Here is a 12,686-nt window from a genome sequence, read left to right as displayed (position 1 = left end):
GAACTTGGCCGAGGTCTCATGGTCAAACACATTTTGTTCAAGTTTGGTGAAGATCGGATGAGAAATGTTCGACTTCGAGCGCGGACAAGAATAAAACTGCCAATTTTTCGATAATTCAAGGGCCGTAACTCCAAAATGCCTGGACCGATTTGGCTAGTTATCAAACTTGGCCGAGGTCTCATGGACAAACACATTTTGTTCAAGTTTGGTGAAGATCGGATGAGAAATGTTTGAATTAGAGTGCGGACAAGAGTAAAAAGGCCGATTTTTGGTAATTCAAGGGCCATAACTCCAAGACACCTGGACCGATTTGGCTAGTTATCGAACTTGGCCTAGCTCTTATGGTCAAACACATTTTGTTTAAGTTTGGTGAAAATTGGATGAGAAATGTTCGACTTACAGTGCGGACAAGCTTTGTGACAGACACACACACAGACAGACACACACACACACAGACTGGAGTAAATCAATATGCCTCCCACACCACTGTGTGGTTGGAGACATAATTATTTGGTCACTGTATATATATATGATGAAGGATGACGGACAATGACCAATCACAATGGCTCACCTTGAGCACTTTGTGCTCAGGTGAGCCAAAAACATATAAAAATAATTTTTCCTAAGTGTTTTGCTTGTTGCCTCATTTTTTTTTCATAATAAAAAATCTAAGGAACAACTCTTCAATTTGGTGTGGTCTAAAAATAAAAGGAAAGTGAAAAATTTGTTTCATATTGTTTGTTATCTTAAAGCAGAAGCTATTTAATAAAATCTCAACAATGTCTATTTAGACAGAAACTCAAGAACTTTGACAGTTAGTTATCATGTTTTACCCACCATAGGTTGCTAGAAGTGTCAAATGAGGTCAAGTTGTGGCAGGTAAGCTAATTATTTGCATTGTTTTACCTATATCTGACATTATCTCTGCCATTCTAACACTTGTTAACACTCTAGAAGCCGGTCTGGTAGCAATTACAATATTGTAAATATTGACCACTTGTTTATCTTCTTAATGGGTCTGTTAAACATTCTGATTTCAGTCTGTTTTCCAAGCTTTAAATAATTATGTCCTTGTTTTTACAACATTCCTGGCAACAGCCAAATATCAACACAGTCAGGATTGGTGAGATCAATCTAAGTGAAAAACAACTCAAATATTCATATGTAAGGGACAGAACTGTTCCTTAATATTTAAAACAATTGTTCCCATAGTGTGTAAATCTTTTTTTAAATCAAGTCATAATTACAGCAGCTAAACTGTCCATTCCAATTAAAATGTATTTAAAACCTCTGACAATTCAGTTTAGAAGTTGAGTTTTTGATTCATAAACAGATTATAACTTATCATGGACATACAAATATCTTTGCAGTAAACAATTTTCCGTCAAATGATTTAAGCAACCACCCCAGTACTAATAATCCATGTCAATTAGGACTTTGAAAATGGCAACTAGTACACCCAAAATGATGTTCAGTCATAACAGATGCTCTATCAATTTATTCCAGATCTAGAGTAACTGCATAATTACTTGAGCTCTAAAATCATTTTTTTCGGCAGTTTCCCTGGGGTTACACACTTATCTACCTGTATTTCCAGTCAATTAATTTCTAATTAAGCCATTATTGCTACCTTTCTTGTTGCTGTATGTATATCTACAAGCTGATCAGTGATTAGCACATTACAATACAGATATATGACTGATAAGCGACAGGTGATACAGGGTTATCTTTTTCATATCATTGATAAAGGAGATTATCATTTATATGAATACACTGGTATCTAGATGCTTCTATCATAGGTATAAAGGCACAGACCATCTTGTAATCGTACCAAATTTTAGAACTATAAGGTATCCGTAAATGCAGAAATGTGGCACTAAAAGATTCTCTGCATAATTTAATTAAAAAGTATCTACAAATCCTTTAAATGTTAAAAACAGTCCTTTAATATTTCTGAAGTCTTGATGTATACTACATTTATCAGATAAATTTCTAAACTCTCAAAAACAACTAACTGTCACACATGACTTAAAGACACACAAACTGAATGTTAAATGTCGGCAGAAAGTTAAAAGTTACATCTAAAAGCATTATGAACATTTTCTTCAGTGTTCTAATTAATTTACATAGCCAGTATTTTGGAGGGTTGCCTCTGGAAGCTATTTGAGGAAACACTGTAGGACAGCAATATTTGCAGATACCAGACACATTCTTCAGGAGAATTCAATGAAAATTAAGTATCTGGTAATGTAAGCCAACTGTGTAAATATTTGCAATCTTGAATCATTCAAAACATTCCTGGAATATGCCTACAGTGGGTCAAAAAATGTCAAAACCAAGAAGTCAATTTTAAAAAGAAGTTGCTCAATGTACAAGGATTCGAACATTTAGCAAATTAGCTTAACATAATTATTCTCTCATACAAGATTCTCATGCATTTTTGGGTTTTTCACCTTGTATGAATAATTTAAGTCTTCTTCAATTATTCAATTATTTTCCTCACCATTACAATAAATTCAAATACCTTTCACCTTAACAGTAATTATTCAAACCAAAGATATTATAAAGCAGAAAATTAAACATTCAGAAATAGTTTGCCATGATTAAAATTAATTGCTAAATCTTAACACAGCTAATACCAGGCAATGAAAAAGTAATGAACTGTATTTATATAAAATATTGCCCTTTAAAGGTTTACAATACCATAACTCAAACTGATTTAATTAAAACTTGTATACATAAATATTTCCTCAGCAATTTATTACAAAATACTTTCAAACATTTATTCATACGGGGGAAAAATTAATGCTTAAATACTTTTTTTCAACAGCAAATAATGTAGCATCTGAATTTCATTTTACAAACAAGAGATAAAGTGCGTTGGTTTTAAAGCCATTTTCCCAAAGTTTCCATAATGCACCAGACTGTTCCTGAATATTTCATACAAACCCTGACTTTTTCTCTGCAAGTTAATATGCTGGAATCAGAGATGGAAGCTAAATGACTAGCCACATTGTCTTCTGTCATATCATCATAGAAACCAGTCACCTCCCCACACATCAGTCAGATTCAATTCAAAACTTCTTGAGTCTTGTGTGAATTTTAAATTCTCAAGGTAATGTGGCTTGAACCCCATTTAGGTCAAGAGTTCGCCACTTTAGCCTGCAGTCTCAAATTTACAGACCTAAATAATCTTCATCCTTTCTCACAATAAATCTGAAGGTTGACAGTAACACTGTATTTCTAAATTCTTTTTCAACAATTTCTAATTCAAACATAAAATGCAATTATAATATAAAACTGTTTAAACAAGCTATTTATAACAAGCAATTTTATCATAATTATAGTACTAAAGAGCAAACAAAAAATCTAACTCACAAAATTTTTCCCTGGAAGTTGCACAATCCCCTCATCCATATACCATTAGATATTCACAAAAAAAAAATCTAACCCTACTAAAAACCTAAAGCACATCCTTGACATAGATAACCACTTCCATAAGCCTTTTAATTATTTTATGCTAATTAAATCTATAAATAATCTAAACTTCTGTTTTATGATCAAGAGCTCCATAAATCACAGTTAGATGGCCCTGACAGAAACTTGGCAGAGGTATTAGAAGACACTGTAGCTACCGATAATGAGATAATTGATGTAGAAATTAATTATTAGAATGCACAGTGCCTCATAAAAAATATCCACCTGTATACATGTGGTTTACACATGCAGTGGAAACTGCTCCGGAACAAACAATTATTATGATTCTAATTCTTATTTTTACATGGTTATTTTTCTCTTTAAGAAGCCAGCAAGAAAAACCAAGTCACAAGCAAATCTTTGAACACTAGTATCTTTATCATTAGAAATTCTTCTTTCCTTTTTTTATCTGGGCATTCATCCAGCCTCCTTCTGAAATGTACTGAACAAAAGTTTACTTGAAAACAATTTACATTAATAATTTTGTCTGCATCAGAATTTCTGAAGAAAGTTTGTACATACAATTTCAGGTCATGATGGATGTTCCTATTATACCACCCATGATCTTATTTACAATGATGACTATGAAATTTATATTGTTAATGTCTACCCTACTCTTTTGCAAAACTTGATGGTACCTATTGTAGCAATGTCAAAGTTTGGGCTGGACTTTTTGTAAAATAAACAGTTTTCTGATATCCCAGATATTCATTACATAGAAGTAAGCAAACATTATGTGGATAAATGAAAGGTAGACATTATGGAGGAGTAAATATCCTCAAGGTGTTATTGTAATCAACTGGTCAATTAAATATCTGGGTAGGTAACAAGGAGGCAGAAAGTTATTTGACCTGCTCTAACCTCTAAAACATTATACTGGCATACTTCAGTTGTTCTGTAGCCATCACTACTGGAAAGGTATAAATGGTACTCCCACATGTAACTGGTTATCGGTACAAGTACTAATTCTCCTCTGCTTTTTGCACTGAGGTAGACTTGGGACCTGTATTCATCAACATTTTATGTCTGAAATTTAAACTTAAGACTCCAAACGTGAAAAAATACAATTGCTATAACTTTTTCGTTATAAATCTATAATGCTGAAACTTTGCACAGCTTTTGGATGTAGTGTATGCCGTATTCGTGCCAGGTTTCATCAAAATCTGTACAAATTTTACACAATTATGTAAGGCAAAAAGAAATCTCAGCATTTCACAGTCTAAGTTTCAAACTTAAAACATCGATCAATACAGCTTCAGGAATAAACAAACACCGGCTTGACGTACAGCACCATTTTGGCAGTGTCGAATGTATACTACAACTTGATCAACATAACTGTCAACCTGAACCTCACTTAACAGATTTATCTCCCTTAGTAAACAACATTCATAGTCTACAACATTCATAGTCTATCGATGGCAATCAATCATAAACTGTCATATACTAAATGTTTGCTTACCTTTTAAACAATTAACATTTCATAATTTGTCATTTTGATCTAAATATACATTTTTTACATGAGGGTCCCAACAAATGAAATGAAAGGAAAAAGCTGAATAAATTATAAATTGGGAACAAGGATACAGAAACTTGCATGATACTCAGTCTATTTAAAGAAAATCTGCAAGCCTGTACTCAATCATCAGAGCAATTAGATAAAAATCTGTTTATAGGCAATGGAGTTTGTACATAATTAAATCATGCAAGTTGAATCTGTAACAAAACTGAGACCTACGCTCAGTTTGTTTAAAAAGGCTAAAAATACTAGCTGCCATTTGGAGAAGGCCATACTTCCAAATGTCTGTGGTAACTGCAATGCTATGCACTGTTCAACAAGTGTTATATGGTAATGGTCAGTATTATCAATTATAATTAAGATCTCCCCCCTCACAACTAATGTCAGAAATGTGATATTATGGGCCAATAAACCATGATTACTGTCAAGTCTTAATATTGTCCACATGAGAGAAATTTTGTGCCTGGACAGAAGAAAAATTGATTTTTGCTGAAAGAACAGAAATATTTCTCAACATTTTCATCAGTGAGATCTGTTAATTCAGTATCATATTGCCAATTTTGAGAATTCCTGCAATCCGAAACACTCTGATCTCTATAAATAGATTGAGGGATGAGATGAGATGATGACTGACTTAGTAAATAGCCCAATCATATCAAGTAACTTGCAAATAGGATTTTAACAAAATACAGCGGTAAACTAGAAAATGCTTTTGTAAAAAAGCGCATGTCTCCCCAAATGCAAAGTCCTATAGGCAAGAAGTCAATAGGGGTCAGGAGCGAAAGTCAAAGAGACATTGATGGTTGGCTGCAATAGGGATCATCTACTTGGCATGTCCAGTCATCCCGCTAAATTTCAACACTCTTGGCCTAGTGGTTCTCAAGTCACTGTTCAGGCTCCTGTGACCTTGACCTTTAACAGAGTGACCCCAAAAACAATAGGGGTCATTTACTCTGCATGAACAATCATTCTATGAAGTTTCAACATTCTGGGTCGAGAGGTTCTCAAGTTATTGATTGGAAATGGTTTTCCACGTTCAGGCCCCAGTGGCCTTGACCTTTAACAGAGTGACCCTAAAATCGTTAGGAGTCATCTACTCTGCATGACCAATCATCCTATGAAGTTTCATCATTCTGGGTCAAGTGGTTCTCAAGTTACTGACCGGAAATGGTTTTCAATGTTCAGGCCCCTGTGACCTTGACCTTTAATGGAGTGACCCCAAAACAGATAGGGGTCATCTACTTTGCATGTACAATCATCCAATGAAGTTTCAACATTCTGGGTCAAGTGGTTCTCTAGTTATTGATCGGAAATGGTTTTGCATGTTCAGGCCCCTGTGACCTTGACCTTTGATGGAGTGACCCCAAAATCATTAGGGGTCATCTACTCATTATGACCAATCATCCTATGAAGTTTCAACATTCTGGGTCAAGTGGTTCTCAAGTTACTGACCGGAAATGGTTTTCATTGTTCAGGCCCCTGTGACCTTGACCTTTAATGGAGTGACCCCAAAACAGATAGGGGTCATCTACTTTGCATGTACAATCATGCAATGAAGTTTCAACATTCTGGGTCAAGTGGTTCTCTAGTTATTGATCGGAAATGGTTTTCCATGTTCAGGCCCCTGTGACCTTGACCTTTGATGGAGTGACCCCAAAATCAATAGGGGTCATCTACTCATTATGACCAATCATACTATGAAGTTTCAACATTCTGGGTCAAGTGGTTCTCTAGTTATTGATCGGAAATGGTTTTCAATGTTCAGGCCCCTGTGACCTTGACCTTTGACGGAGTGACCCCAAAATCAATAGGGGTCATCTAATCTTCATGACCAATCATCCTATGAAGTTTCAACATTCTGGGTCAAGTGGTTCTCTAGTTATTGATCGGAAATGGTTTTCAATGTTCAGGCCCCTGTGACCTTGACCTTTGACAGAGTGACCCCAAAATCAATAGGGGTTATCTACTCTTCATGACCAATCATCCTTTGAAGTTTCAACATTCTGGGTCAAGTGGTTCTCTAGTTATTGATCGGAAATGGTTTTCAATGTTCAGGCCCCTGTGACCTTGACCTTTGATGGAGTGACCCCAAAAACAATAGGGGTCATCTACTCCAGCAGCCCTACAACCCTATGAAGTTTGAAGGTTCTAGGTCAAATGGTTCTCCAGTTATTGCTCGGAAATGAAGTGTGACGTACGTACGGACGGACAGGGCAAAAACAATATGTCTCCTGGGGGAGACATAATAACAGACTACAATCAGGCCCGCCTGCTTAGCTCAAAAGGGACAGCGCAGATCTACAGATCGCAGGGGCGTCAGTTCGAGTGAGGCGTATATTCTCCATGACATATTTGATAAAAGACTTAAGTCTGAAATCATTCATCCTCCACCTCTTTTGACTCATGAAGGGAAGTTATTAGTACTTGCAGAGAACAGATTTGTACTGGTACAGAATCCAGGAACAATGGTTAGGTTAACTGCCCGCCATTGCATAACTGAAATATTGTTGAAACAAGAACTGTCACTAATGGTGACAAATGCCCCCGCAGTGCCTCGACCTTTGACCTGATGACCTTGACCTTTGACCAGGTGACCCCAAAGTCAATAGGGGTCGTGTACTCAATAAGTACTATTAGCAGCATGTGAAGTTTTAAGGTCTTGGGTGCAGTGGTTCGCGAGTAAAGTGCCTTCATGCAAAAAGTTAACTTTGACCCCTGTGACCTTGACCTTTGATCTGGTAACCCCAAAGTCAGTAGGGGTCATGTACTCAGTTGGTACTATCAGCATGTGAAGTTTGAAGGTCTTGGGTGCAGTGGTTCGCAAGTAAAGTGCCTTCATGCAAAAAGTTAACATTGAACCCTGTGACCTTGACCTTTGACCTGGTGACCCCAAAGTCAGTAGGGGTCCGGTACTCAATAAGTACTATCAGCATGTGAAGTCTGAAGGTCCTGGGTGCAGTGGTTCACGAGTAAAGTGCCTTCATGCAAAAAGTTAACGTTGTGATGAACGAACGGATGGACAGTTGAAAACTAATATGCCTCCCTTCGGAGGCATAAAAATGGGTTAAACCCGAAAACAAAAATGTTTTAATATATCCTATGAGTCTGATGACAAAGCCTTGAATTAATTTTCATCCAAAAATCATGTCAGCAGAAAAATTTCCTATTTAGCTGTTGTTGGCTTAGAATTTCATCACCAGACCAGCTTAACAAGTGGCTTAAGGAACTGCATGATTTGTCTCCTGAATACTGATGAACAGACAGTCTAATTATTTTGCATTCTGTTATTAAATGTTTTCGACAGAAGATATTCTAGAAGCTGCTTAACAACAAATCCAATTCAACAAAAGTCTTGGAAACTGCACATATTGCAGCACTTGGATTAGATAGAAGATATTGTGTTCATTTCAATGTAAGGTCTGAGATCTATAACAAGATGCGATATTTTCAGAAGAGTAAATAAGATCCAGTGTTTATGAGTGTAATATTTTGATTTCACATCGAAAACAAATCCATTTTCTTTGGGGTCATGTATTTTCAGTTGTTTTAAACAAACTTAACCCATTTTATACTTGATATCAGTGAAAAATATGCTCTAAAAAATATGAAATATAGTTTTCATTTTGAATATGACACTGTTAAATATTTTGTTTGTTTGCTGAATAACAATCTTTTCCAGATGCACTTTCAATATAATCAGTAAAGATAAAAATATGTTACAAAAATTCTAATAAACAGGAAATTGGATACAACTTGTACTTCTAACATAAAGAAGTAATACAATGTATTATATGTCATGAAAACACGACATTTTCCTTTTTCACCTGACACTTAAAAGCAATTAATTGCTACCAATATCAGCTTACCATATTTTGAAGTAGGTTATCCTGCATTGATTAAAATATTATTAATCTACATGCTAATACTGAAAACTTTGCATAAGCATCTTTTTAAATATTACTAATTTTATTGTAATTTGTAAAATTTATAAACAATTTAGATTAAAATATTTTTTTTGCTGGCATTTAAAGGTCCAATACTAAGGAAAGTGAACATTTTAATTTCTTTTAAAAAGCACAGGAGTTACTTCATTTTATTGGAAAATGAAAGTTGGTTTGTAGAAATTCGAAATAAATCGCAGTATATGTACAATTATTTTTCTATGAAGTATGAAGAAAGTTAAAAAGACCTGGGGGGTCATTCTGTCGATTCATTGAAATTTCAACATAATACACATACATTTCTTTGAGTTCCAAAGACCTTCTGTAAATTTTGACCTGCCAATCTTCATTATTTAGTGTCTTGCAGAAGTCTATGCACTGGCTATGAAAAAAATTGCCAACTCACTTTCCCTTAGTAATGGACCTTTAAAAGTCAAAGTGATAATTCAAATACTTGGCCCCCTGTAAACATAGGTTTACGTTGACATTAAGATTAATTAGCAGGGGGGTATAAGGTTTCCGCAATAACCAGGTACGATAGTGTCAAATTGCCTGATTTTCTTAAAGAAGTAAAATAGAGATTTAAATCAGAAAACAGATTACATTTTCTAAACACATATTATAGTATTGATTCTGACATGCTGTTTTTGCCTTATTGCACATAATATTTATCCGTAATCAATGATTAAGATTAAGATATATCCAACAATAATGACAGCACAAATTTCGAAAAAACCTCTAAGCAGACCAGAACATAGCATTTAACACATGAAAGCATTTTCAAAGATTATCTACTGTTTAACTAAGATTTTAAATGTTAGAATTTTAAGAATTCATACATTTAAAAAAAACTCTTAGTTTAAGACTTTTTTCTCCAGTAACATGAATGAACTACTAAAAATGCTTTTTCCCATAATTTTAATTGTTTGGGCCACTAAACGATTTGTACTTTTCATAATCTATTTTTAGAAGAACAATGCGTAAGAACCAGGAAATAAACAAAAAATGAAATTTATAACAAAAATGTGTAACCTCATTCAAATCATCAGAGACAACTTTTACATCCATTTCCTTCAATTTAAGAACGACACGTTTTCTTGTTTTCCCCGGCAACTATCCTTGTAAAATGTTAAATTCTTGCTGTGAATATAAGGCCGTATTTGTATACAAAATGTCCACTAGGTGGAAATAAAACCATGGTTTTATACAACTTTAATGATGCATCATTATGAAGAAATGGTACTTAAATCTCTTGATTTAGAGATCAGAGAAGCCTATATGATTTGTAAAGTGTAATACCCCATCAAGTTGTACTTAAATTACCATTTTAGTTCATTTATTTGTCTGGTTACATATGACTATAATAAAGAGATTTTAAATTGTGTCACAGGAAATAGGAAGGTCACTCTAAGAGAGTTGTGGGTGTTTTTCATAGTCTTAAGAGATTTCTTAAAGGTATGGCAGAGTCTTTCAGAAAGGACTTATTATTAATTTTGTTGTTTGTACAGTAGTTTAATGCTTTCCTTTTGGTTTTTGTTTGTTTTGGGTTAGCACCATTTTTCAACAGTATTTTAGTTATGTTACAGCGTAACCTTACCAATGTTCCTGTATTCTGTACCAGTACTAAGCTGGTCTGCACAAGTAACTGCCACCTTCCCAACTTGAATCAGAGGTGCAGAACAAATGGTTTCAGAGAGTCCTTTATCAATCGTCACAAAGAACTTAAGCCTCGCCCGGGGATCCAAATTGTGTGTTTCAGCTATCATCTTGGTAATGCACAGTGGTATCCACTGGTTGGAGGAAAATGACTACATTTAGAATGCTGGACATGACCTACTGGTTGGAGGAAAATGACTACCATTAAAATGCTGGACACCATACACTGGTTGGAGGAAAATGACTACCATTAGAATGCTGGACATCATCCACTGGTTAGAGGAAAACGACTACCTTTATAATCCTGGGCACCATCCACTGGTTGCAGGAAAATGACTACCATTAGAATGCTGGACACCATCCACTGGTTGGAGGAAAATGACTACATTTAGAATGCTGGACATGACACACTGGTTGGAGGAAAATGACTACCTTTAAAATCCTGGACACCATCCACTGGTTGGAGGAAAATGACTACCATTAGAATGCTGGACACCATCCACTGGTTGGAGGAAAATGACTACCATTAGAATGCTGGACATCATCCACTGGTCGGAGGAAAATGACTACCATTAGAATGCTGGACACCATCCAATGGTTGGAGGAAAATGACTACCTTTAGAATGCTGGACACAATCCACTGGTTGGAGGAAAATGACTACCATTAGAATGCTGGACACCATCCACTGGTTGGAGGAAAATGACTACCATTAGAATGCTGGACATCATCCACTGGTTGGAGGAAAATGACTACCTTTATAATCCTGGACACCATCCACTGGTTGGAGGAAAATGACTACCATTAGAATGCTGGACACCATCCACTGGTTGGAGGAAAATGACTACCTTTAGAATGCTGGACACCATCCACTGGTTGGAGGAAAATGACTACCTTGCTGGACACCATCCACTGGTTGGAGGAAAATGACTACCATTAGCTTACTGGACATGACCCAGTTTGCCTTTGTGATGATCAGCCTGCACATCCATGCACTGTTCGTCATTCAGTCGGTATCTTTTTGAAAAGCACCCCTTTTGACAGTTAATGGTACTGTCCAAATTGAAAGATGGACATGTTCATTATAGAAATTTAGCAGGGTCAGTGTTAAAAAGAAATCATAACTAGAAAATGCTTTTGTAAAAAAGCGCATGTCTCCCCCAATGCAAAGTCCTATAGGCAAGAAGTTAATAGGGGTCAGGAGCGAAAGTCAAAGAGACACTGATGGTTGGCTGAAATAGGGATCATCTACTTGGCATGTCCAGTCATCCCGCTAAATTTCAACACTCTTGGCCTAGTGGTTCTCAAGTCACTGTTCAGGCTCCTGTGACCTTGACCTTTTATCAAGTGACCTCAAAATAAGTAGGGGTCATCTCCTCTGCATGTCCAATCATCCTATTAAGTTTCAACATTGTAGGTCAAGTGGTTCTCAAGTTATTTCCAAAAAATGATTTTACATGAACAGGCCACTGTGACCTTGACCTTTAATAGACTGACCCCAAAATCAAAAGGGGTCATCTACTCTGCATGTTCAATCATCCTATAGATGCAGTTTCAACATTCTGGGTCAAGTGGTTCTCAAGTTATTGATCGGAACTGGTTATCAATGTTCAGGCCTCTGTGACCTTGACCTTTAACTGAGTGACCCCAAAAACAATAGGGGTCATTTACTCTGCATGAACAATCATCCTATGAAGTTTCAACATTCTGGGTCGAGAGGTTCTCAAGTTATTGATTGGAAATGGTTTTCCATGTTCAGGCCGCTGTGGCCTTGACCTTTAACAGAGTCACCCTAAAATCGTTAGGGGTCATCTACTTTGCATGACCAATCATCCTTTGAAGTTTCATCATTCTGGGTCAAGTGGTTCTCAAGTTACTGACCAGAAATAGTTTTCAATGTTCAGGCCCCTGTGACCTTGACCTTTCACAGAGTGACCCCAAAATCGTTAGGGGTCATCTACTCTGCATGAGCAATCATCCTATTAAGTTTCAACATTCTGGGTCAAGTGGTTCTCAAGTTACTGACCGGAAATGGTTTTCAATGTTCAGGCCCCTGTGACCTTGACCTTTAATGGAGTGACCCCAAAATCAATAGGGG

At 36.1% G+C, this 12,686-nt stretch overlaps 1 protein-coding gene across 6 annotated transcripts in view; it reads right to left on the bottom strand.

Annotated features, from left to right (window-relative positions):
- Positions 1 to 12,686, bottom strand: part of LOC123556630 (CAP-Gly domain-containing linker protein 1-like) — a 118,960-nt gene that overhangs the window by 94,418 nt on the left and 11,856 nt on the right. Inside the window, exon 1 of one of the 6 annotated variants that reach the window (XM_053542888.1) lies at positions 3,379 to 3,504. The exons of the other annotated variants lie outside the window; for them this stretch is intronic. Within the exon in view, the coding sequence (XP_053398863.1) occupies positions 3,379 to 3,417 (39 nt within the window). The 5' untranslated portion in view covers positions 3,418 to 3,504. Of the gene's footprint in view, positions 1 to 3,378; positions 3,505 to 12,686 lie in introns of those variants that run through there. 6 annotated transcript variants of the gene reach the window in all.

The sequence above is a fragment of the Mercenaria mercenaria genome, chromosome 5 (genome assembly GCF_021730395.1).
Source record: "Mercenaria mercenaria strain notata chromosome 5, MADL_Memer_1, whole genome shotgun sequence".
Classification (NCBI taxonomy): Eukaryota; Metazoa; Mollusca; class Bivalvia; order Venerida; family Veneridae; genus Mercenaria; species Mercenaria mercenaria.
Note: the sequence above shows the minus strand (reverse complement) of the source record. Positions and strands in the feature narration are given on the sequence as shown.